General features: G+C 36.1%; 1 protein-coding gene across 3 annotated transcripts in view; it reads left to right on the top strand.

The window, feature by feature from the left end:
* LOC141395024 (uncharacterized) overlaps positions 1–27935 on the top strand; it is a 70398-nt gene that overhangs the window by 32612 nt on the left and 9851 nt on the right. Inside the window, exon 4 of one of the 3 annotated variants that reach the window (XR_012410535.1) lies at positions 22194–22437. The exons of 1 other annotated variant lie outside the window; for it this stretch is intronic. Coding sequence is in view for 1 of the 2 variants with exons in the window: in XM_073970385.1 (XP_073826486.1) it covers positions 22627–24420 (1794 nt within the window). In the remaining variant the exon portion in view is untranslated. Of the gene's footprint in view, positions 1–22193; positions 22438–22569; positions 25176–27935 lie in introns of those variants that run through there. One more of the 3 variants, XM_073970385.1, reaches the window with a different exon arrangement.

Genomic DNA, 27935 nt, shown 5'->3' with positions numbered 1-27935 from the left:
AACTTTTCCGAAAAAAATTATGGACATAGGTCCACGATTTCATAAAGACCCCATATAACGGTACCTCCCGATTTTCGGAATTTTGAAGATTTTACATCCGTTTCACGCCCAAATACGCATTGAGGGTTCCCAATGGAACAAAAAAATTTTTCTGATAAAAATTATGTTCATAGGTCCACGTTTTGATATAGCTCCAATAGAACGGTATCTCCCGATTTTCGGTATTTTCAAGGTTTTATCCACATTAAACAAGCAATGTAGGTGATATTTGGTATTTAGTCTTCGCCAGGTCTTGCGAAATATTTTTACAGAGAATTGTTGGTATTGGTTCACGTTTTGATATAACCCGCGTCGAACGGTACCGCCCAATTTTCGGGTTTTTAAGGTTTTAGCCACATTTTGTCTTCAAATAAGAAAATTTTCCTTAACATTTTTTGATCGATTAATGGTCAACACACGGCACATTTTTTGCTAAAAATCGAAATTTTGACTTTGTATTCATTTTCGGGGACAAGTCCATACTTTTTGATATAATGGCCCTGGAGCTCCAAAAAATCAGCCGGCACTAACTAAACTTGGTTGTGCCTAACATAACACTCGCGTACATACTTGAATTACGTCCAAATTTGGAACGTACATCGTACCATTCCTTAGGGTATCTCCCACACAAAATTTGGAACATGTAAAGTTCAAGGTTTTTTATACCCTCAGCATTTATGCTAACGAGGGTATATACACTTTGATACGGGCAAAATGTGCCTCATCGAAATAATGGTTTTATACCCCAAGTATGTTTGGAAGAAATCTGTTTTAGACAATATGGAGTCGGTTTAGCAATGTCCGTCCGTCTGTCTGTCTGTCTCTGCTGGCTGGTGCGCACGATAACTCTCGATCGGAGGAACCGATTTGGTATAAAAGTTGGCTATCGCAATATTTTGTCCAAACTTAGTTTAAGTTCGAAGATGGGTTATATCGGTCCACTCCTTCCTTGTGCGCACGATAACTCTTGAAGGGAGGAACCGACTTGGTCCATGCTTTGCACATAGTGAAATTTCTACCAAACTAAGATAAGGTTCCAATATGGACGCCATCGGTCCACGCCTTCGGGTACCTCCCACACAAAATTTTGGAAAAGTTCAGTTTAGGACCTGCTCTCGAATTGTTTTGATTTTTGATGTAGCCACTTGTATTCACGCCCCTCCATACGACGTTACAAGTATCATCAGAGACAAGCCCATACTTCTTGACAAAATAGACTGAAAGGTGCAAAAAAAAACCCATATGAGCGCAGCATAACTCTCCGACGGATCTGCCGATTCGGCCCAACATAAGGCCTTCGCAATATTTTGTGCAAACTTAGTTTAAGTTCGAAGATAAGCCATATCGGTTCAATCCTTCAGGTACCTCCTCCACAAAAGTTCAAAAATGTTCGGAAAAATTGTGCGTACGACAACTCTTGAAGGGAGTGACCGATTTAGTCCATACTTTACACATCCTAATATATCTGCCAGGTGTAGATCAGGTTCGAATATGGACTATATTTGTCCACTCCTTCGGGTACCTCCCACACAAAATTTCGGATATGTTCACTTTAAGACCTGCTCTAGAACCACTTTGAGTTTTGTTGAAGCAACTTCCATTCACTGACCCACTTACGATGGTAAAATTTTTTCAGAAGCAAGTAAATACTTTCTGAGGAAATAGCCCAAAAGTTGTAAAAATCCCTATGACACCATGTGTAGTGGCTGGAGCGCACTATAGCACTCGATGTGGACGGACTTGGTCCAAAATTTGGCTCACAGTTTCAATTCACATAGGCTGAGGGTATATCTCTGTCGGCAAACCGACTGATACTTTTTTACTTGTTTTTTAGTTTTTCTTCGAAATTCTCATTTTGACTGCAATTTAAACCGCGATATTGGCGCTATTTTGAAAAATGTCGTTCATATTAATAAATTTTGACATGTTCTTTTTTCAATGCCCACTAAAAAATTATTATTATTAAAAGTTGCAAAATCGACTTTTTGCCTCCAAAAAAACTGGGCAAATTACCTATAGTGCGATGTAAAAGAGGTTGTCGTAGGTGGTCAAACAACGAATATATCGCAATAATCACTAATGAAACCCAACTTTTCATTTTTGTGACTTTAATTATAATGACGAATATCACAGCTCGGGTTAGGTACCTTCCAAAAGCAAAGCATGACTATGAAAGTAGATTGGTTGGCGTAGGTGGCCAAATAACGGAGATATCGCAATAGTCCGAAATACATCCTATTTTTTCATTTTTTCGAAATCACCCAACAGGTCGCAAATTTGGTCGGATCATCACAAAATTTTGGTGGTTAATGGGGGTCCAGGAGGGCAAAAAACTTATTAGGAGAAAAATCAAGGTTTGTTTTCAAAGCGAATATCTCAGCTTCTATAACGGGGTATACCAAGAGGCAAAACCTGAAAATGAAAGTAGAAAACATCCACTTTACAACGATGTAAAGTTGTCGTAGGTGATCAAACAACGAATATATCGCAATAGTCGCTAATGAAAACTTTTCCTTTTTGAGACTTTAATTATAATGACTAATATCACAGCTCTGGTTAGGTACCTGCCAAAAGCAAAGCATGGCTAAGGGAGTAGAAAATCCCATATATGTAATGACGCAAAGTAGGTTGGCGTAGGTAACCCATTTTTTCCATTTTTTAATCACGCTACAGGTCGCAATTTTATTCGGATCGTCACGAGGGTTTGAGGGTTAATGGGAGTCCCATAGAGGAAAACGTCTATTGGTTTTGGTGATGGTCGGATAATATTCAAGGTTCGGAATAGGCAAAAAACTTATGTGGAGAACATTCAACGTTTTATCATATGCGAATATCACCGCTTCTACAGACGCTGGGATATGCCAATTTACAATTTATGGAATTTTATTTCCATTTCAGATATTTCTGCTACTGTTGGACATATTCCAAGGAGAGAGTTGAAAATGAAACTAAACCATATGAGCTTTCAATTAATACAAAATGTGGCATATATGGTACAATATCAGAGTTATTGCAAATATCTAAGCGTCTATTTGGTGTATTAAAGACATGTAAAATACTAATCAAGATGACCAGCAAAGCTTTCAATCAGTACCAAGTAGATGTTGGGGTAGAAGCACAGGCGTAGTGGTGTAGGGTATCACATAGTCGGCACCTTCCCGACTATAACCTTTGCTCACTGTTTTTTTTTTTTTTTGAAAATTGTATGGGATTTATATCCGAATCTGGACCGATTTCAATATAATTTAGCAAAAAAAACTCATTCTATGTACATATATTAGGTCGGCCCAAAAAATTAAAAAATATTTATTTTGAAACGTCTACTCCCTATTTTTTCCACTTCATTCAAAAACCGTGTCACCAGAGCGATCTTTGTTTCCATAGTAATTTGTATGGGATCACAGGTCAATTTTCGGAAATTGTTCTAAAGCAGTGCAGGCCAAGAAGAAGGAGGACAAAAATGTGAATGTATTCAAAACATTGGCAATTTATGACAGCGTCGTAGTAAGTTTGTATGCATGCTAGCTACAAAACAAAAACAAATCAAAACATTTGCTCTCTCATGCTTTTCCTTGCGTTCGGACCGTGTGTGTGATTTGCCGAAAAATTCGTAACCTCAGCAATACCAACGATCGGCATGACTCTAAACGCCTCATTTATAATCCAATCGATGAAAAAACTTTACATTGGTGTGGCTAAAAACGGTTTTTACAAAAATTTATTATGATCTGTTAACGATATCCCGTACTATTATATTCCTGTAAACAAATTATCATCCTATACGATTTTTGATAAAAATAAACATGAATCCAATTTAATTCTACGAATTTTTACTAGTATTAAAAAATTCGAAATTTTATTCCTAAATTCGTATAATATGAAGCTGCACATTTCAAGGTTGATTTCTATTTGTTTTTATTTAACTGTGTCATTTCTTTAAATATAGTACGGGAGCGGAAAAAACACCGCACACACCTAAATGGCCAGACAGAAGAAAAAATAAGTGTGTTGCGGTTTGTCGCATGCCATTTAATACATATCTATAGATAGATATTCATGGCGTTTTTCTCTGTATTTAATTCTCATATTGACTATTGCGGTTCATGAGAATTTTTTCATTCTTTTCATAAACATCAACAAGATGATTGCAAGATCAGATTGATTGTGACTTTTTCCCATGACTAATGAAAATAAAAATAGAACTTAATGCGAATTTGAAGATTTAATAAAAAAAATATTAAGTTTATTTTTATTAGCATATAAAATAGAAAACGCACAATTTTATATTTATGTGTGTATCTTTTTGGTGATTAATGAGTGTATGTATATTAGATTCAATATTTTCTTCAATATGGTACTCGTGCAAATGTATGAGCCGGAAGCATGGTCACTTGCTTAAGATGATAAGGCAGTATTTGGGAGAAAAATTCTTTGATATTTCTGCTGGCCAATCAGTGAATATCCGGGTCAAAAAACCACGACTTGCACTACCCATATACCGACATGAACATATTAGAACACATCGATTACAGAGATAATTCATGTCACGAGAATGCATATGCTTTTTGCGCAGGAAAGGCGCATATGCACGGCCCCTTGCATCTACGGAAAGGTCGAGAGATATACCTACATTAGGGTGGGGCGATTTTAACATCATAAAGGGCCCTTCGCGTTTCTGATTCCTGGGATTGTACTGGGCACTAGACCATATCGTCGGTGTCATGCTTAAGTGTTCCATACGCCATTTTGACTTTTTGAGATATAGCTGGTTTTCAGGGTTTTCACGTATGCTCTTTCTGAATTTTTGGTCGGATTTTTCCTATCTGCTCTAGTTTCCGAGATATCCAGCTTTCGGGCCCGAAAGCTTAAGTTCGTTTCTAGTATGAAATTAATATTTTAATAACATGCGAATTTAGAAATACATTTCAAAAATCAGAACTTTAATTTTCGATTTAGAAGGTTTGAATTTATTGACACCGACCATATGTCTCAGGTGAAAATCGATCTTCCCGATTTTGACTTGATGTTTTTATACACTCCACCATAGTATGGAGGTTATATTAAGTTAGTTTTTACATTTGTAACGCATTGAAATAATCATTTGCGACCATATAAAGTGTATATGTTCTTGCTCAGGATAAAATTCTGAGTCGATATAGCCATGCTCGTCCGTCAATAAGTCTGTTGTAATCACTCTGGAGTCCGCAATAAATGAGCTGGAACGCTATATTTTTGAACAAGAGTGTATTTCAAGTTCAAAGATGGGCTATATCGTTTTGGTATAGCCCCCATATAATGGTACCCTCCGATTTTTTGAGGGTTTTAGCTACATTTTTTGGCCGAACTATCGTTAATTTAAAATTTAAAGTTCCGAGTGGTCACAAAATATCTTCACCAAAAATTGTAAACGTGGGTTCATGTCTCGGTATAGCCCCCATATAACGGCACCTTCCGATTTTTTGTATTTTGAGGGTTTTAGCTACATTTTTGCCGAACTACCTGTAATTTAACATTTATAGTTCCGACTGGTCACAAAATATTTTCACAAAAAAATACCAACATAGCTCCATATCTCGGTATAGCCCCATTAACGGTACCTACCGATTTTCGGTATTTTGAGGGGTTTAGCAACATTTATTGACCGAACTACCTGTAATTTATCATTTGAGGTTCCGAGTGGTCCATGTTTCCAACTAGCCCCCATATAACTGTACCTCCCGATTTTCGGTATTTTGTGGATTCTAGAAACACTTTTTAACCGAAATACCTGTTATGTCCACCAAAAATGTTCAACATTCGTCCATGTTTTAGTATAGCCCCCATATAAGGGTATTTCCCGATTTTCGGTATTTTAAGGATTTTAGGTACATTTTTGACCGAACTACCTGTAATTTGACGCTTGAGGTTTCCAGATGTATCAAAATATCGTCACCATAAATTGTCAACATAGGTCCAGGTTTCGGTATAGCCCCCATATAACGATACCTCCCGATTTTGAGGATTTTAGCTACACTTTTTGACAGAACTACATGTTATTTGAGGTTTGAGGTTCTCAGAGTTACGAAATATCTTCAGCAAAAATTGTCAACATAGGTTCAGGTTTCGGTATAGCCGATTTTACGGTACATCCCGATTTTCGGAAGTTTGAGGATTTAGCTATCTTTCTTGACAAAAGTACCTGCAGTTTGACAATTGAGGCTTCCCGTTGAGGTTCCCAGAAGTCAGAAAACATATCCACCAACAATTTTTTAACATAGATCCATTGTCAACATACCCCCATATAACGGTATCTGCCGATTTTCGGTATTATGTGATTTTAGGTAAATTTTTTGACTGAACTACCTGTAATTTGACAATTGAGGTTTCCAGATGTCTCAAAATATCTTCACCAACGATTGTCAACATAGGTCCAGGTTTCGGTACAGCCCCCATATAACGGTACCTCCCGATTTTCGGTATTTTGAGGATTTTAGATACACTTTTTGACAGAACTACATGTTCTTTGACGTTTGAGGTTCTCAGATGTCACAAAATATCTTCACCAAAAATTTTTAACATAGGTCCAGTTTTCGATATAGCCGATTTTACGGTACCTCCCGATTTTCGGTATTATGTGGATTTTAGCTACCTTTTTGATAGAAGCACTTACAGTTGGACGTTTGAGGCTTCCGTTGAGGTTTCTAGAGGTCACAAAATATCTTCACCATAAATGTTTAAACTATGGACCATGTTTCGGTTTAGCCCTATATAACGGTACCTCCCCGTTTTCGGTATTTTGAAGGCTTTAGCAACATTTTTTGATAACTGTAATTTGAAATTTGAGGTTCCTAGAGGCCACAAAATATCTCCACCAAAAATCGTTAACATAGGTCCAAGTTTCGGTATAGCCCCCATATAACGATACCTCCCGATTTTCGCTATTTTGTGGATTGTAGCTACGATGTTTAACCGAATTACCTGTTATTTGACGTTTGAGGTTCCCAGAGGTCACAAAATATCTTTACCAACAATTATCAACATTCGTCCATGTTTTGGTATAGCCCCCCCCCCCCCCCCCCCCGCGTCTATATGGGTACCTCCCGATTTTCGGTATTTTGAAGATTTTAAATAAATTTTCTGACCGAACTACCTGTAATTTAACATTTGAGTTTCCCACACCTCATAAAACATCTCCACCACGAATTGTCTACATAGTCTACGTTTTGAAATAGCTCCCACATAACGGTATCTCCTGATTTTCATTGTTTATACCCTCAGCCTTTAGGCTAAAGAGGGTATTTACACTTTGATACGACCAAAAATGTGCCTCATCGAAATAATGGTTTTAGACCCCAAGTATGTTTGTACGATATCCGATTCAGACAATTTTGAGTAGATCTAGCCATGTCCTTCCGTCTGTCTGTCTGTCTGGCAGGCTGGTGCGCACGATAACTCTCGAACGGATCAATCGATTCGGTTCAAATTTTGGGTATCGAAATATTTTGTCCAGATTCGATTTAAGTTCGAAGATGGGCCATATAGGTCCACTCCTTCAGGTACCTCCCCCACAAATGTTCAAACATTGCCGCAAAACTTGTGCCCACGATAACTCTTGTAGGGAGTAATCGATTTCGCCAATACTTTGTCTATCGTGAAATGTGTACCAGACTTAAATAAGGTTTCAATATGGACTCAATCAGTTCACTCCATCGGGTACCTCCCACACAAAATTTCGGAAAAGTTTAGTTTAGGGCCATCTCTCGAATCGCTTTGATTTTTATTTTAGCAACTTGTATTCGCTGTCCTCCATACGACGGTACAAGTTTAATCAGGGCAAGTCCATACTTTCTGAGAAAATAGCCTGAAAGTTAAAAAAACAAACCCTATGACACCATGTTTATGGGTGGAAGCGCAAGATAATTCTCGAACAGAAATGCCGATTCCGGCCAAAATTTGGCCTTCGTAATATTGTTTCCAAACTTACTTTAAGTTCGTAGATAAGCCATATCGGTCCACTCCTTCAGGTACCTACCCCACAAAAGTTCAAAAATATTCGGAAAAATTGTGCGTACGATAACTTTGGAAGGGAGTAACCGATTTGGTCCATACTTTGCATTAGGTTCCAATATGGACTCAATCGGTAAGCTCCTTCGAGTACCCGCCACACAAAATTTCGGAAAAGTTCAGATTAGGACCTGCTATCGAATCGCCTTGGTTTTTGTTGTACCATCTTGTATTCAATGTCTACTATACGAAGGTACAAGTTTCCTCAGGGGCAAGTCCATACTTCCTGAAAAAATAACCTGAAAGTTAAAAAACAAACCCTATGACACCATGTTTATGGGTGGAAGCGCAAGATAATTCTCGAACGGAAATGTCGATTAAGGTCAAAATTTGGCCTTCGTAATATTGTTTCCAAAATTACTTTAAGTTCGTAGATAAGCCATATCGGTCCACTCCTTCAGGTACCTACCCCACAAAAGTTCAAAAATTTACGGAAAAATTGTGCGCACGATATCTCTTGATGGGAGTGACCGATTTGGTCCATACTTTACACATTCTCATAATATCTACCAGATATAGATCAGGTTCGTATATGGACTATATTTGTCCACTCCATCCCATACCTCCCACACAAAATTTTGGATAAGTTCACTTTAAGACCTGCTATTGAATCACTTTGAATTTTGTTGAAGCAACTTACATTCGTTGCCTCAATTACGATGGTAAAAGTTGTTTCAGGGGCAAGTCCATACTTCTTAAGAAAAGAGACCGAAGGGTGTAAAAACCCCAGCACCCCCATGGTCTATGTCGGTTCATTCCTTTAAGTACCTTTTCCGCAAAATTTTTGAACTTTAATCCTAATCAACATTTTTGTCGGTTCATACGACCCCCTAAATACATACGTTTTTTTGTGAAAAAATGTTTCAATTTGCACAGGCTGAGGGTATATCTCGGTCGGCAAAGCCGACTGATACTTTTTTACTTGTTTTTTAGGGATTTTAGCTAAAATTTTTAACCGAAGTAGCTGTAATTTGCCATTTGAGGTTCTCAGTTACCAAAAAAACATATCCAACAAAAATTGCAGAATAGCTCCATGTAACGGTACCTTCCAATTAAAGGTATTTTGAGAATTTTAACAACTTTTTGGCCGAACTACCTGTTATTTTACCTTTGAGGTTCCCAGTGATATATTTTTGATATATTTTCTGGCCTTATATAGGCATTTGGGTTTCCGTTTAGTCCCCATAGAAAGGTACGTTCCGATTTTTGGTATTTTGAAGGTTGTGGCCTTAATATCCCCCGAAATGGCTAAAATATGGAATTTAGTCTTCATTGGGTGTATAAAACTTTCCGCCTGGAAATTTCCTGTATAGGTCCACCTCTTCATGTAGCCCCCATAGAACAGCACCCTCAATTTTCGGTAATTTGATCGTTGTGTCGTCAATATCCCACCGAAATGGCTAATATTTTGCACTTTTTCTTCGTTGGGGATATTAAACATTTTACTTCAAATTTGTCGATTTAGGTCCACGCTTTCATACAGCCCCCATAGAAGTGTACCTCCCGTTGTTAGTCGAATTCTTTCTGACATCTCCCTGTCAAGAGTTCAAAATGTTTGGCTTATGTGCAGTTCAAGTTTAGGTCTTGAAATTAAAAAAAAAAAAAGTAAAAATGTAATCAATCGGCATTGCCGCCAGAGATATATCCTAAGACTGTGTTCAAAGCACAAACTTTCATCTACGGACAGATCGAAAAACGGCAAGACAACCAACATCCTTTTTTCTAAAAAAATATTTTTAGATGGTTTTCTAAATATTGTGACTTCGTTTGGACGTATAAACTTGCCTACTAAAATGTGGATTTGAATTGTCTTGTTGAGATATTACAAAGTGCAAAGTATAGACCAATTCGGTAACTACCTTTGGGAGTTATCGAGCGCCCCATTTTAGCGAAATGTTTTAAATTTTTCTGGAGGAGGTGACCGATATGCCTCATCTTCGAATTTAAAGTAAGTTTGTACAAAATATTACGAAGACCAAATTTTTGACCGAATCGGCTGATCTGTTCGAGAGTTATCGTGCGCTCCAACCACTCACTACACACGGTGCCACAGGGTTTTTTTTTGCAACTTTCAGGAAGTATGGATTTGCCAATGAAGAAATCTGTACAGTTGTATTAGGAGCAGCGAATAAAAGTTGTTACAACAAAAACGTGTTCAAGAAGAGGTCTGAAACTGCATGGAATTTTGTGTGGGAGGTACCCAAAGGAGTGGACCGATAGAGTCCATATTGGAACCTCATCTAAGTCTGGTAGAATTTGAATGCTCTCTTCGAGAGTTAGTCGTCGCTGAAGTGAAGTTGTTTATGTGAGTATTTGTTTCTATGTCGTGTTTCCTAGGGGCACGAACAGGACAATCTCCCACTCATAATCCAAATATGTATTTGTCATCCATTCTTATGCCGAAATACATAAGTTATATGAGTAACCATCACGAATAATGTAAAATATTTCCAAGGAAATTAATTTTTGGGTGACTAAAATTTAATCGAACAAAAAACATTCCATAAACTGTCTAGACAGGGAGGTGTCACGACATAACGGTCATCAGACTGTAATACATTTTAATTTAATGACAATCGTAATTTATTTCTCTTTAAAGCCCAAAAATATTTCATAAGCAAAATATGTTCAAAGATTTATTGAACATCGCGTGAAGAAGAGAAAAATGCCGTCACGCGACAAACAAACAAAGCCAACAAAAATCACACAACGTACGTCATGACAAAAACTTGTCGAAATTTCATGGTCCATAAAAAACAGAGGATTGCGTAATATTTTGTGAATGGCAGACGGGCAGACAGGCAGGTTGGTTGGTTTGTATCGTTTGTATCGTTGGCAGACCATTCAACCAGCTGACCATTTCTTTTCATAGTGTTGTTGCACGTGTTGCACCACCATCATCATCATCATAGTCATGTTTTGGCTGCCTAGGAACTGCATATTATTATTATTGTAACCAACGACCACCCACCCCACCGCTATCCGAAAAATCATACAAAACCATTCGATATTTGTCATATTTGCAATATTCTGACATTTATGACTTGAAAAAATTTGCAATAACAACATTTCCCACAATAGACCAACCGACCAAAGCAACCGCAAACAAAGACTGCAAATTTGCATATCCAACGTCAGAGTTACGATGCGGAATTTACAAGCCGTTCAGAGATACCATTTCAGTTCAGTGCTCTTTGTTGTTTCCTTTGTTTGGTGTGTATGTGTGTGTGGTGAATGCATTTCGCTTTGATGGTGATGATTTCTGCAACCTCGTATAGTGATTTTGAACTTGTAAAAAAAATTTAAATCTAATATCTTTTTTGAACATAATGGAAGAAAATATGTATTCAAAAATTCTACATAGGATTTGTTTTTGAAGGTAAACGAATGAAAATGTAACACAACATTTGGCCCCTAATAGATTTGACAATTGACATCTTATAAAGGATCAAACTCTGGACTCAATATCATAGAGTGCTGCTCCCAATACACGTTTACAATAATATTTGTTCGAAACATACAACTATGAACCCACTGTGTGCAGTCGCCAAAAATGCCAACAAACCTGAACCTAAATAATTTGTAAACAAAATTTTGTTGTTTGGTTTATAAAAAGAATTTCCGAAAAATATAAATAAATAACAAACATTATATTCGGATATTGTTTACAAGTCAAAAATTGGCTTTGTTTTTGTGGTGAAGAAATACTTGGAATTTCTTGTCGTCATTATGAGGGATCAATGTAAACGCATTGGAATAATTTTGGATATTTCCTATTCTAAATTCAATTTATAATACAAACATGTAGGAACGGCGTAGGGTACCAATGCACAGTGGTCCCACTCGTATGGAAACGAGTGCCAAAAATAGTTCTAATCGAGTTAACGCCTCGAAATTTTAAACATAGTTTTATAACGAGCGCAAAAGAAAGAAAAACAAATTTAATGGATGTAGGTCCACATTTGGGTGTAGCCCCCATATAAAGGTACCCCCCGATTTTTTGTATTTTGACGATTTTAGCCAAATTTTCCAGTCGATTTGGCTGTAATTTTGCATTTTGTGTTCTGAGGGAACAACATACCATCTTGCAAGAAATGTTCTATATAGGTCCACGTTTAGGTATAGCTCCCATATAAACGTACCTCCCTATATTCGGTATTTTGACGATTTTAGCCAGATTTTCTAACCTAGTTGGCTGTAATTTTGTATTTTGACTTCGGAAGGAAGATCATACGTCCGTACAAAAAATGTTCAATATAGGTTTAAGTTTAGGTATAGCTCCCATATAAACGTACCTCCCGATTTTACGATTTTAGCCAAATTTTCGAACCGATTTGGCTGTAATTTTGCATTTTAAGTGCTGAAGGAACACCATATCTCTTTGCAAAAAATTTTCAATATAGGTCCACGTTTCGGTATAGCTCCCATATAAACTTACCTCCCAATTTTCGGAATTTTGGCGATTTTACTGGCGTGGTATAAGAGGAATAACTTACAGGGTGGCAGATGGTGGCAGCTGGATTTATTTTTATCGTAAAATAGAGACTTTCCCCTGTATTTTAAAAAAAATATGGACTTGCACTTACGGGTCCAACATTACGGGTCAACATAAATTTGTAGCAATGATATTAAAAATAGAACAAAAAGTCATTAAAAAAAATTATTTTTAAAGAACTTAGAAAACGAATTTTGAATTTGTTTTTTCGTAAGAATATTGTAAATGCCATCAACTATAAGTTTCATTTTGGAAATTGTGCATTTACCACTTAATTTTTTTATAACTTCACTCATAAGCTACGAATGTTTTGCGGATCTTTTTTTCGTTTTTAAGGTACCACATACAAATCTCAACTTCTTCGACTTAACTTGGCATATTACCGCTGTAAATTGGCAAAAATAATACTGGATAATAAAAATTTAATGTGTTTAGAGAATATTTATTTCAATCGCAATCAAATTTGTCGACATACATTTTTCCATTTTTGTCCACGGGCGGAACCACAGTGCAATGTGGTGCAATTGTGCGCACACTAAGGATATGACTTTTTGGCCTTTTTCGTAAAAATGACTTCCTGTAACAAAAATGTAAGAACTTTTGCCTATTAATGGCAAAAATAACGTTTATTCTCTATGAGTACTAGCAGACACAGGTCCGCGTTGCTGTACCGTCGTAATGATTGTTAATGACAACTTTTTATGAACTTTATGCTTGACAATTAAAAAATAGGTATTTTCTACCTCACTTCTTCGGTCCATTGTCAAACCGAGGAGAATTTTAAATCTATCAACACATTTAGTCTGTAAACTTTCTTTCCTCTTACGGACTTTGTAGGATTTTTCGCCCATTGATGCTCTTTGGGATTTATTATCGTCAATGTCCCGTGTCTTTATCTTAAAGCGATTTAATTATAAAAGTAAATAATAATGGTTAAGTCGAATTCTCCCGCTTATTGGAACTTATATGTTTTAGTTTTTCATGGCTGATGGACCGTTGAACCTCACCATTTAAGGACATTTGTAAATATATCGCTTTTCTCGACCGGGGGTGCAACCACCGTTGTCTCGAAGATTAATTTGCAAGCGGATGCACTCATAAGTTTAGCAAACAGAGTGATTATAAAACAATATGCCCCCGAAATTCGTCCACAAATATATAGGATTTTGGGCCACGAGACATTCCTGAACATTTTCTGAAAATTGCTTGGAATTAGGTTCAATTTTCAAGATATACTTACTTACTTAGTTGGCCCATTACAGAACATTTGTTCCATAGACCGAACTAAGAAAAGATCTCCATTCCTCTCTGTTTTTCGCCTGACTTTTTGGAATACCGCGCCTTTCAATTTCTTCATCCATCGGCCCGTAGATCTTTCGAAGAATTTTCCTCTCAAACACACCAAGCACTGCCTTATCTGCTTGCGCAAGTACCCATGCTTCGGAGCCATACATTAGCACGGGTAGTATCAGCGTTTTGTATAGTGTTATTTTTGTTTGACGAGATGTGGCTTTGTTTTTAAATTGCTTACTTAGACCATAGTAGCATCTGTTGGCCAATACAATTCTTCTTCTTCTTATTTCACAACTGATGTTGTTTGTTGTGTTTATGGCAGTGCCGAGGTAGACGAAGTCTTTAACTACCTCAAAATTTTAGGTGCCAACTTCCACAGTTGGTCCGAGCTCTATGGACGCTTTGCGCGTCGACACCATCAATTTGGTCTTTTCGCCGTTTACCGCCAGACCCACTTTCGCAGATTCTGCTTCGACCTTCCTAAAGGTATCAGTTACTTCCTTTACTGATCGTCCCATGATGTCTATGTCATCAGCATAAGCAAGTAACATGTGGCTATTGGTGTAAATTGTGCCATTTCTTTTGACATTTGCATCTCGTATTAGCTTTTCCAGCAAAATGTTGAATAGGTCACACGAAAGGCTGTCTCCTTGTCTGAAACCTCTTTTGGTACAAAATTCTTCGGAGAGGTTCTTTCCAATTTTAACTGAGGACCTAGTATCAGTTAAAGTCATCTTACAAAGCCGGATGAGCTTTGCGGGGATACCAAATTCAGACATTGCGTGGAATACCTTTGATCGGAGGGGACTGTCGAATGCTGCTTTATAATCGACAAAAAGGTGAAATGTGTCGATCTGCATCTCTTGGGTCTTCTCTAGGATTTGCCGCAGGGTAAATATCTGGTCAATGGTGGACTTGCCAGGTCTAAAGCCACATTGGTATGGTCCAATTATTTCGTAGACCATTGGCTTTAGTCGTTCGCACAATATCCCTGACACTATCTTATAGGCAATAGAGAGAAGACTTATGCCCCTATAGTTTGAGCATACAGTCTTATCTCCTTTCTTGTGGACGGGACATAGGATGCTCAGGTTCCAATCGTCGGGTACGCGTTCTTCCTGCCAGATGGTGCTAACTAGCTGATGCATACACCTTATCAGCGCGTCGCATCCGGTTTTAAACAGCTCGGCTGGTAAGCCATCGGCTCCTGCTGCTTTATTATTCTTCAGCCGGTTGATTGCTGTTTTTACCTCATCTTGGCCGGGCGGTATACATTCTATACCATCTTCTGGGATTGGATCTGTGGTATCATCGTCTTCGCTATTATTGGATACCAGCAGATTGGAGAAATGTTCCTTCCATATCCTGAGCACGCTATCTGAATCTGTTACCAGATTACCTTGCTGGTCTCTACAGGAGGATGTGCCTGTACCAAAGCCATCTGTTTGATGTTTCACTCTTTGGTAGAATTTTCGGACTTCATTCTGGCTCCTGTACATCTCGATTTTTTCACACTCCCGCTTTTCCATTTCTCTCTTTTTCTTGCGGAAAAGACGTTTCTCTTCTCTTCTTTTCTCCCGATATCTCTCTCGTGCGCTACGCGTTGCTACTGATTGTAAAGTATTTTTCTCTTCGGTAGCAGCACGACACTCCTGGTCATACCATGAATTTCTTTGTGGAGTGCTCGGGTTAAGCAATTGGGCTAGTTGAGTGGAATATGCTGTGGCTATCTGTTGTGTTTGCAGCCTATCGATGTCCAACTTCCGCGTTGTGTCTGTTCGTGCTTTATTTGCAACGTTTAGACGGGTACGAACCTTTGCTGCAACAAGGTAGTGGTCCGAATCAATGTTTGCGCCTCGGAACGATCGTACATCCAACACGCTGGATGAATGTCTTCCATCTATTACAACATGATCAATTTGATTACTTGTTCTTTGATCTGGAGACAGCCAGGTGCCCTTATGAATATCGAGATGATTAAATCTGGTACTGCTAACTACCATGTTTTTTGCAGCTGCAAAGTCTATCAGCCTCATACCAAGATATAACATATTTAAAAAAGTGGGTGTGGTCCGGTATTTTGGCTCCAAATATGTACCTAGGGTACACACAACCCCATTGCCTCCCAAAATGTATACTGAAACCGATATAATCATAAGTTTGGCTTAGACATATAGCGTTTAAAAGAAAGGCGTGGGACTGGTAAACTGTTTTCATCGATTGGACAATAAATGTGGTCTGTAGAGCGATTTCTTTTAAATTTGTATGGGGCCAAAGGCGAATTTGTATGGGACCAAAGGCAAATCTTCACAAAATCACTGTACAGATCACATTTATTGTCCAATCGATGAAAACAGTTTACCAGTTCTAGAAAAATCGATTTTTTACCTTTGAGTTAAAACCAGTCTAGTTTATATGTTACAGATATCCAGGGAGCGTTTATTGCGAGCAAGTGAGCATACATTTCAATGTGTTTTACATTGAAATTTACGCTTTGTCCAAACTTAGTTTAAGTTCGAAGATGGGCTATATCGGTCCACTCCTTCCGGTACATCACCCACAAAACTTCGAAAATGTTCGGAAAATTTGTGCGCACGATAACTCATGAAGGGAGTAACCGATTTGGTCCATACTTTGCACATTGTGGAATTTCTACCAGACTTAGATGAGGTTCCAATATATCGGTCTACTCCTTCGGGTACATCCCACACAAAATTTCAGATAAGTTCAGATTAGGTCCTGCTCTCGAATAGCTTCGACTTTTGTTGCAACAACTTGCATTCACTGCCCTCCATACGACGGTATAAGTTTCATCAGGGCAAGTCCTTACTTCCTGAGAAAATAGCCCCTATAACACCGTGTGTAGTTGATGGAGCGCATGATAACTCTCGAACGGATCTGCCGATTCGGTAATATTCGTAATATTTTGTCCAAACATAGTTTAAATTCGAAGATAAGCCATATCGGTCCACTCCTTCAGGTACCTCCCCCACAAAAGTTCAAAAATGTTCGGAAAAATTGTGCGCACGATAACTCTTAAAGGGAGTGACCGATGTAATCCAACTTTGAACATCCTAATACATTTACCATCAGGTTCGAATATGGACTATATTTGCCCACTCCTTCTGGTACCTCTCACACAAAATTTTTGAAAAATTCACTTTAATACCTGCTCTTGAATCGCTTTGATTTTTGTTGAAGCTATTTGCATTCGCTAACTCCATTACGACGGTAAACGTTTTTTTTCAGGGGCAAGTCATATTTCTTAGGAAAGCAGCCCGATAGGTGTAAAATATCCCTTTGTTACCATATGCGGCTGACGGAGAGCACGATAACTCTCGAACTGTTCAACCGATTTGGTCTAATATTTGGTCTTCGTCATATTATATCCAAACATAGTTTCATGGGGCAATACCGGTCCACTACTTCCGGTACTTCTCCCCAATATTGAAAAATGTCACTAAAATGCTAGGACGGTATCACTTCAATGGTGCAACCAATTTGGTCCAGACTTTGAATCTCCTAATATTTTGTCAAAATTTAGTTTAACTTCTGAAATGGTCAATATCGGTCCTCCCTAAGGTAAAGCTCAATAGAACTTGAAATTGTAAAAAATAACACAAAAAATTAAATTGTAATCAAAATTTTTTTTTATTCGAAAGATCAATACGTGACATTAACATTTGAAAATGATTTCGGGGCATATGGGCACCGCGGCTGTTCTTCACGAAGTGCATTCTGGACGTCCAATTTTTGGCCACCTTTTCGAGCACGGCTGGCCGTATGTCACGAATAACACGAACAATGCTGGCCTCCAACGCATCAATTGTTGCTGGTTTATCAGCATAAACCAGTGACTTCACGTAGCCCCACAGGAAATAATCGAGAGGTGTCAAATCGCACGACCTTGGAGGCCAATTGACAGGTCCACTTCTCGAAATCAACTTATCGCCAAATTTTGATTTCAATAAGTCGATGGTTGCGTTCGCCGTATGGCACGTAGCGCCATCCTGTTGAAACCACATCTCCTCCGGATCAATGTCATCCATATTTTCAAACAAAAAATCATTGATCATGGTGCGGTAACGATCTCCATTGACCGTAACGCGAGCTCCGGCCTCATTTTTGAAGAAATAAGGTCCGATGATGTCACCAGCGTGAAAACCGCACCATACGGTGCCTTTTTCTAGATGTAATGGAGTCTGTAGGGTCTCTTTCACACTTTCGTTTACAGCGGCGATATTGTCTTCAGTACGCACATTCCTTCGACGTGCTGGTGTTATTGCATCCTCTAGAGAGTATGTGGTACGAAATCTATCCACAGTTCGACGAATGGCTTGTGTACGCCATACAAATGACGAAGTCGTCTATAAGTTGCGCGAATCGACGACTGATTTTCAAAGTAAATTTGGATAATTTCGTAGCGTTGTTCAAGCGTGAGTCTATTCATGATGATTTGTCAGAGTATACTGAAACAAATAAAAAAAGTTTCATCAAAATTTAATTTTTTGTGTTACGTTTTACAATTTAAAGTTCTATCTAGCTTAAAAAAACACTCTTTACCTCCCCCACAAAGGTTAAACATTTATGTCTTAGTGCAGTTAATTCTTAATTCACATTTTTTCGGCAAGTTCAAATGTCCAAAAAGGGCCACAAAATTCTGAAGAGACCTTAAATACATTCGATCTATCCGTAGGTGAAAGTTTTACTTCACATTGGCTGAGGGTATATGGTAATATTCAAAAATGTTTTACAATCGTTGAAGTTGAGGTTCACCATTTAATAAGTCGCGAACTGTTAATATATTTTATAAAATATGAATATATTTATATTAACTGAAGTGTTTTAGCCACGATCTCATAATATGGACCATAACAAATAATTTTCGTGGAAGCTGCGTTGGTGGTAATATAAAAAAATGGGTAAAAATGTGTGTGTTTTTTCTTGATTTCTGGTCAAACCAGGGAAAATTCAGACCTGAGCTCAAAGAATGAATTGAAGAATACCCCTTGGGCAACATGATTCTAATGTGTTACTTCTCGATATATACAGTGCATCCCCCTAAAATCGATGCTGACATTTTGAAGTTTTGAAATCGGGGTTTTTTGAATATTTCTTATAATTGGAGGGCGCAACCAGATAATAACCTAATCTGTTTATTGGATTGTAGAACTCGTGATTCCACGTCGTTTGATGTATATCTCATGAGTGTGCTCCCCACAGCTCCCTAGTAATAGGAGTCCAAAGTCGAATTTTTGGTGCGTAATTTTTCTTTAAAAACATATTTTTTGGCTTCAAAATTTTAAAACAGTGACTCAGGTACCCTTGAACACCGCGTGATTTTAGTTTTTTTCCGCGCCGGATTCAATGAGCCCTACCGCGATCGAATCCATCCACTAAAACCGCTGATATAGATACCCTGAAAATAGGAAAATAAGCAAAATTTTATTTTGACTAATCCGCATACTTAACCGCGATTGCCCTTAAATTTTTATAAATAAATGGAATCCTTTATACACGATTATAATATTTGTCAAAAAGGTGTGTCATGAATTTCAGAGATTCGGGAGTAGTATTCGTATTTAACCAAAAATAGAATCAGGTAGCACATCCGCGGTTCTTGACGAATCTGTATAACATTTGTCTTATTGACGTATTTTTAACAGGGGGTCACTGAAATCGGATGCGCCTTATAATCATATGAACATCGCGTTATTTTTACCCACATGAAGCATTTTGGTGTAGTAAGATGCAACTGATAGCACACTTTGGCGGTTAAATGAAACATGGAAAAATGCAAACATATTGACAGAGATGCACTCGCTCTATGCGAAAAGCACATGCGCCTCAACTGATTTTAACTATTTCGCGCGTTATACGGTTTTTAACTTTTATGTTTTTTCTTTGATTGTAATATCAATATCACTCTTTATTTCCTAATTCTATTGCTTATCACACTATGCAAATATACTTTCACGATGATAAACTATTTTCCTTGAAGAGGTTTTAGCAAAATAATTCAGGTTTTGTTAGGAAATTTAGCGAAATAGTAGAATAACTCCAAAATGTCCAAAAAATATATTCTTGAAATAATGTTCCAACAATAAACTTTTGTCTTTTTTTGTAGCTGCAATATGCAATTTAAAATCCTAATCAATAAAATGTTGGTCTCACATTTTTCTGGACATTGTCTAGATTCTGTACGTATTTTTAATTTATTTTTTAGAGATTTTTATGGACTCTGAGTAAGCATAAATAAAATTTACTTCAAGATTCCTTCATTATTTTTTGATTTTCCGCGAAAATGAAAATAAATTTAGCTAATATTTAGGCGTCTACGAATAGATATTAAATGTTGTTACCGATTTATATATACATTTGGGTATTACAACACAAAGGGGATTTTTAAATATTTGTTCTTTATAAGGGAATAAAACCCCCCATAACTCTTGGGCGCAGCATCCAATTTTGTGAACGCGAACATATTTGAAACCACGATTTTTTTCTTAACCCATGTAACAAAAATCGTGAATGTGCTTGTCAAAATTTTTTTCAATTTTTTCTCGATGGAATTGTAAAGGAAATTTGAATTTTACCATATATCAGTCGGCAAAGCCGACTTTTTACTTGTTTTAATTGTTTTTTTTTTTTTTTTTTGTGATTTTAACTAAAATTTTTAACCAAACTAGCTGTAATTGCCATTTAATGTTCGCAGTGGTCACAAAACTTCTCTTCCAAAAATTGTCAACACAGTCCATGTTTTAGTATAGTCCCCATATAACGGTACACGCAGAGAAAAAAATATTTTTCGCTTTTGTTGGAACACAAATATCTGTTTTGGTTCCAATAATGTGTTTGTTTTGTTCAAACATTGTAATCCAAATCCAAAAATACCATCTTTTGTTCCAAACATAGAAAACAAAAACAACTTTCGAATTTTTCGCAATATTGTAAAAATCGCTAACAATACCGATTGTAGTAACTATCATAATCTAATTTTGTTTACAAAAAGTATTGTCAACCCAGAAAACCAGCCCAGAACTTTTTGATTTGAGTGTATATACTTCTCATATACACTTTTCACATAACTTGGATATAAATGTCGCGTATAATATTACGAGCATTGATGAACGCAATACATGGTTTGCTGCATTGGCTGAAAACAAAGCCAAACAAAAAGCCACAAGCACCCACCACAACATAAGGAATAATTAAACACCATAACAAACATGAAAAGGAAAGAAGAATGAAACAAAACAGAAACAAATAAAAACAAGAGTCTCACAAGTACATACACACAAAAACAAAGGTAAAGGCAGCATGTCATACAAACACACCACAACTCACCAAAATTGTTTTTTCAACACGGCATCGAATAGCGAGAGAAGAGAAACAAATTTTCGAAGAAAAGAGAGAAATATTGTTCAGTTGACACAAACTATTTTTGGATTTACAATACTACATGAGGAATCCAACAATATGTTAACAATACATATTTTGCTCTTGGAATATTGTTGGATCAAACATATTTTTTTCTCTGCGTGTAGGCACCATAAAAAAGGGTCTCCCGAATGAAGCATTTTATGTACATTATCTGACATTTTAACGTGCCCACTTAAAGTTGGGAACAGGAATGAAAACTAATTATTCCATTTTAGTTCAGAATATTTTATGGTGGAGGGTATGAAAAGTTCGGCCCGGCCGAACTTAATGCTTTTTTACTTGTTTTTTTTTTTTTTTTTTTTTTTTTTTTGAAAAGAAAAAATCTATGAAAGAATTTCCTGTTGCACGAATGAATGACCTTTTGCCTATTATTGACTATAATCATTTTTCCATTTAAATATTGAAAAAGGTTACACACAAACCACTTTTACTTAATATGATATATGAAATAAAATTATATATAATAAATTTAAATCGGGAGGTATCGTTATATGGGGGTTATACCAAAACATGGACTTATGTTGCCAATTTTTCAATGGAGAAGTGTTGAGACTACTAAGAACCTCAAATGTTAAATTACAACTAGTTCGGTTAAAAATCCTGCTGGAAATCAGGAGATACCGTTAAATGAGGGTTCTACCAAAATGTGGGCCGAAATAACATAGACCCGTATATTGTTCAAAAATACTGCCTTCTACCTCAATTACTGTAGACGCTAGCGTAATTACAACAGACGGACATGGGTTGATCGGCTCAAAATTTTATCCGGTAGGCCTATTCTGTAGCTTTTAACAACTATTGATATTGTTTAAATTTCTTTTGTTATTATTGTTAAAAAGTTACAGAATAGGCCCCCTGATCAAAAATGTATACTTTATAGGATAGCAAATGATTATTTTAATGCGTTACAAAAGGAAAAACAATATTATAAAAAATATAATGGGAACATATTTAACGTTGAGCAAAAACCTGATAATGCGAAACAATTCTTGGATTACTAAACCGGGTTTCGATCACACCAAGTGCCTAACAACAATTTAGCTACTGCATTGCTATTCCAAAGCAATGACATTGAAATTTAGAAAATCTTCCAATTGATAACACACGCAATTCCCAAAAATAAATCGCGCATTATCAGTTGATGATTTAGTTGAAATTTAGCTGTGGACTTGTTAAGTTTGTTCGTCATAATCAGAAACAGAATTATGAAACACATTTGGAAATTATTCGCAATAATATTGACCTTCCATTTGAAGTTTATTAGAGGCGCTCCAAATGCTTCCACTGTCACTTATAAACCACTGGAATTAGCCATGGCCAGTCTTCAAATTAATTCAACCGACAATGTCAACGATAAACTACGCCAGCAAATAGGAGGATTTCAAGATTGGAAAACTCGACCCTGTGACAATTTTCTGCACTATGCCTGTGGTAATTGGCCATACCATATGGAGAAGGAGATACCTGATGTGCTGCACCTAATTGATGTCAAACTCAATGAAGAGTTTCGGCAGATTTTTCAACAACGTAATCCACGAATGCCAGAAATGAATTTTATGCGGCAGGCAAGAAATTATTACGAATCATGTTTGGGTATGTTTGGAGAAAAGAAGCCACTAAATCCAGTGGAATATTTGAAATGGTTGCAGTACAATGAAAAACTACAATGGGTGGAATATTCAAGAGATGAAAAGCAGCATCCAAGTAACTTCAGTTGGCTACAAATGTTGGCCATATTTCGTAAATATGATCTAAATAATTTCATTTTCTTGGAAGAGGCAATGCAACATCCATGGAACAACACCAAAATGATTGTGGCCATTAAGAAACCTTACGCTGAGGGGCCTTATCATTATTTGGGTAACCTCGAAGACGAGCAGAGAAAATTTACCTTACGCAACACTTCAGATACAGAAAATTATGAAAAATATTTGCAATTCGATTTGGAGCTGAAGGAAGTATGGGATTACCACAGCAATTCCAGTGAACGCCAGCAACAAATGGTAACATTTGGACAATTGAAACATTTACAACTGCAATGGCTGGGGGAATATTTGACTGTGGCCCTGCAACCCTTACAACTGGATCCCCAAATGGAAATTTTCATTGAAGATGTGGATTATTTGAAAACCATGAAACTCTTTTTAGATGAAGTGGAAGATCGTGGCTTTTTGGCCAAATATTTGCAATTGAATTTTCTCAGCAAACTAAGCTGTGCCCCGCATGGGGATCATGGTTACTATGATTGCACGCAAAGTACCCGTTATCGCTTTCCCCTAGTCATGCAGTGGCTTTACAAACATCATCATCCCGACATCAGTTACGAGTTCTATAAACTCCAGCTATTATTTTCCAATTTAAAAAGAAATCTGAAAAAACACTTTATGCGGGTGCTCGAAATTCCTGCTCAGGAGGCTGCTCGCAATAAACTGAATAATCTCAAGCTGCAAATAATTGATGTCTGGCAACCAGCCATAGAACATTTATATTCCAATCTATGGTTGGATCCTTACGATTTTGTGGGAAATCGTCTAAAGCTGAGGCACAAGGAAGTTCAAATCGCCCATTCACATTTGGGAGATGTTGTTCAAAGTGGTGCCTTGGAGTTTTTGCAATTACAACGCGAGGATATTGCCGAAAGTCTATTGCCTTTTTCTATACCACGTCAAAATTTAATTGTTCTGCCTGTAACAGCTCTACAATTCCCTCTCTATCATCCTCAGCTAAATCAAGTATTCATCTACAGTTCGTTGGGTTATCTATTGGCTCGGGAAGTGGTTAAGCAATTTACCAATCCAAATTTACAACAAATTGATGCGAATGGTAATCTCAATCCAAAATTAAAGGAGTATTTGCATAATGTCACCACCATTGGGGAGGATCATCAATATGAAGCAGCTGGTTTTGCCTTGGATCTGGCCTACGAAACTCTTAGTGGAATACAGGTTCTCAGTCGTGAAGAAGTGAAGCTATTTCTTTTGAATTTCGCCCATAACCACTGCAGTAACTACATTAAGTTCGGTGATCACCAGCAGCTTGTTAATACTGCATTTCATAAATATTCCATTAGGCGTTGGGATGTTTTTGGTTGTCACAATGGAAATTAGAATTATTAAATTTTTTGTAAATAAATTTATTTCAATAAAAAGGTATTAAATTAAGTGAAAAATTGTTTCAGATCGATTGTATATCCTTAAATCTGGTACTGCTAACTACCATGTTTTTTACAGCTGTGAAGTCTACCAGCCTCATTCCATAGTCAGACGTGTCACCGAATTTCCCAACTATTGGGCCAATGCTATTCATCACTCCAAATGTTTGACCTTAAATTCGCCTAGAATAATTTTAATGTCATGAGCAGGGCAACGGTCATATGTTTCTTCCAAGTGCCCGTAAAATATATATTTGGTCTGTTCGTCCTTGTCTACAGCGGGAGCATGAGCACACATACAACTAATGTTAAAAAATTTTGCTTTTATCCGAATTGTAGCAAGTCCTTCATTCACCGGGATGAAGCTGTAGACCAGATGTTAAAACATCCGACTAACTACAAATCCGCCACCAAACTCATGCTTTGTGTCATGGCAGCTATAATACAGTCCGTTATCTTCAGGTGTTGTTGTGATGGCTTTTTCGATCCATTGTATTTCCTGTTTGTCCATGCGTAATCTTCACCTTTCCTATAAAGAGTCGACAGAACATTCTAGGTGCAGCTTAAAAGGCTTTGCCATATAAAAGCCGTTGCTTGGTATCCTTCATCCCATCAATCGTAACAAATAATTTTAAAAATAATAAAAATCCACGATAAAAAATATAACATATAAATCCACGCTTAGAAATAATTTTAAAAATATAAAACAAATACTATTAACAAATGTATTAATCCAGGCTTAGAAATAATTAAAAAAATAAAAAATACGATTAAAAAATAATTTATAAACCCAAGCTTAGAAATAATTTAAAAAATATAAAAAATTACGAATAAAAATAAATTAAAAATCCAAGCTTAGAAATAATTTAAAAAATATAAAAAATCCACGCTTAAAAATAATTTTAAAAATATGAAGAAATACGATTAAAAATAAATTAAAAATCCACACTTAAAAATAATTTAAAAATATAAAAAATCCACGATTAAAAAAAGATTTAAAAATCCACACTCAAAAATATAAAAAAATCCACGATTAAAAAATTATTTAAAAATCCACGCTCAAAAATATAAAAAATCTACAATCAAAAAATATTTAAAAATTCACGCCTAAAAATATAAAACAATACACGCTTGTAAATATAAAAAATTCACACTTAAAAATATAAAAAATCCACGCTTATAAATATAAAAAAATCCACTATTAAAAATTCACGCTTAAAAATATAAAAAATCGATGATTAAAAACTAATTTAAAAATCCTGGCTTAAAAATAAAAAAACACAATTAAAAACTAATTTAAAAATCCACGCTTAAAAATATATGGGAAATTCACGATTACATAATTTTGAAAATCCACGCTTAAAAATATTAAAAATCCGCGATATATAACATTCACGATTAAAAAATAATTTAAAATTCCACACCTAAAGAAATAAAAAATCTCGCTTAAATATAAGGAAAATTCACGATTAAATAATTTAAAAATAAAAACATCGACGATCATAAAATAATTTAAAAATTCGCCCTTAAAAATATAAATATTTCTAAAAAATATAACAAACCCACGATTAAAACACAATTTAAGAGGATTTTTAAAATTGTTTTTAAACTATTTTGCAGCGTGGATTTTTAAATTTTTTTAAACTATTTTTTCAACGTGGATTTTTTAAAAATTATTTTAAAGCGTGGATTTTTTGGTGCCACGTTGAAAAAATAGTTTAAAAAAGTTAAAAAAAAAATTAAAAAATCCACGCCAAATATATATAAATATATAATATATATAAATATATTTAAAAACACATAAAAAATGCGCACCAAAAAAGCCACGCTTTAAAATAATTTTTAAAAAAATCCACGTTGAAAAAATTGTTTAAAAAAGTTTAAAAAAAAAATTAAAAAATCCACGCTGCAAAATAGTTTAAAAACAATTTTAAAAAATCCACTTTAAAAATATATTAAAACAATTTTATAAAATCAGCGTTAAAAATAGATTAAAACAATTTCAAAAAATCCACGCCTTAAAAACAATTATAAGATCCGCACTAAAAATAATTTAAAAAAATGCACGTTAAAAAATTCAAAAAAATTCACACCTTAAAAATTATTTTAAAACATCCACGTTAAAAATGGTTTAAATTTTTAAAATCCACGTTAAAAAAATTAAAAAATGCACAAAATTTTCTTTTAAATTAAAATTTTTCTCTTAGTAGCCGGCTTTTAAACTAGGGAATTTTCGGGACTTCAGAGGCCCATATCTCGGGAAGTATACACTTCCCCAACAAAAATTATACAGAATTGGAATCAGCATGAAAAGCACTATCTGTGGTAATTATTCCATATTTTTCTAAATACTGTCGGTAAAGGAAAGATATGCCTAAAAGAGGTTGTTCCATATTTCCAGAGAAAATGATCCAAGATTTATATGGGCTGGTGTGCACGACAACTTTCGAACCGGATATCCGTTGGTCCAAACTTTACATATCGTAATATTTCTGCGAAACTTATAAAAAGTTCGGAGATGGTTTCCCCGCAAAAGTTCAAAAATTTTCGCTAAAATAGTACTCTATATCACTTGTACGGAGAACCCGATTTGGTCCAAACTTTGGATTTCGTAATATTTGGTCGAAACTTAGTTTAAGTTCGAAAATGAGGGGGAACTTTTCTAGGGGAAATTTTCCAATTCAGTCACCAAGGTTCAATATTTTTGTTTAAGTGCAGTTTAGAGTCTGTTCGAAGATCCTTTGGAAATATTACTCCTTGTGGTCCTGCTTACAGCGATATTGTGCTTTGCGCGGGCAAATCTATGCATCCTAACATAGTGATCCAAAACCTCTAAATTATACGGTGACCAACTGAAATGACTGAATGGCGCGCTATCTATAGAAAATAAAATTTACTTCCAAAATGGACTGTGCTGATGCATTCCTTCATTATAGATAGATTAATTTAATTAAAATCCTTTCCCAAATAATAACCACCATAGTAGCATATTGGTTGTATGTGTGTGGACTTCTCTAGAGATCACTTTTTTCAATGCAAACTCCTTAGTTCATGATAGCTTAATAAATTAATTCATTTTGTCTGCAAGTTCTTATGTTCGAAAAGGGCCACAAAATCTGAAAAATACATAACTATGGAGGAAATACATATTTATTTCGCTTGCAATAAATGAAAGTTTCAATTCACACAGATATTTTTTACTTGTTTCCCATATTCCTTTTTCTTTGATAGAATAACTTTCGGCCCGTTCCAGTACCTGCAAAAATGTACTACTTTTCAATTTTTTAATTTCAAACAAGTAAGAACGGCGTTAAGTTCGGCCGGGCCGAACTTGTTATACCCTCCACCACGGATGTATGGCAGTAAAACGGAACAATTAGTTTCCTTTCGTTTGCGAAGAAGACTAAATACCAAATTTCAGCAATTTCGGTAAAACAATGTGGCTAACCTTCAAAATAGCGAAATTCGGGA

The sequence above is a fragment of the Musca autumnalis genome, unplaced genomic scaffold (assembly GCF_047663935.1).
Source record: "Musca autumnalis isolate F117 unplaced genomic scaffold, ASM4766393v1 scaffold_2, whole genome shotgun sequence".
Lineage (NCBI taxonomy): Eukaryota > Metazoa > Arthropoda > Insecta > Diptera > Muscidae > Musca > Musca autumnalis.
The sequence above is the reverse complement of the archived record's forward strand: the minus strand, read 5'-3'. Positions and strand labels throughout refer to the sequence as shown.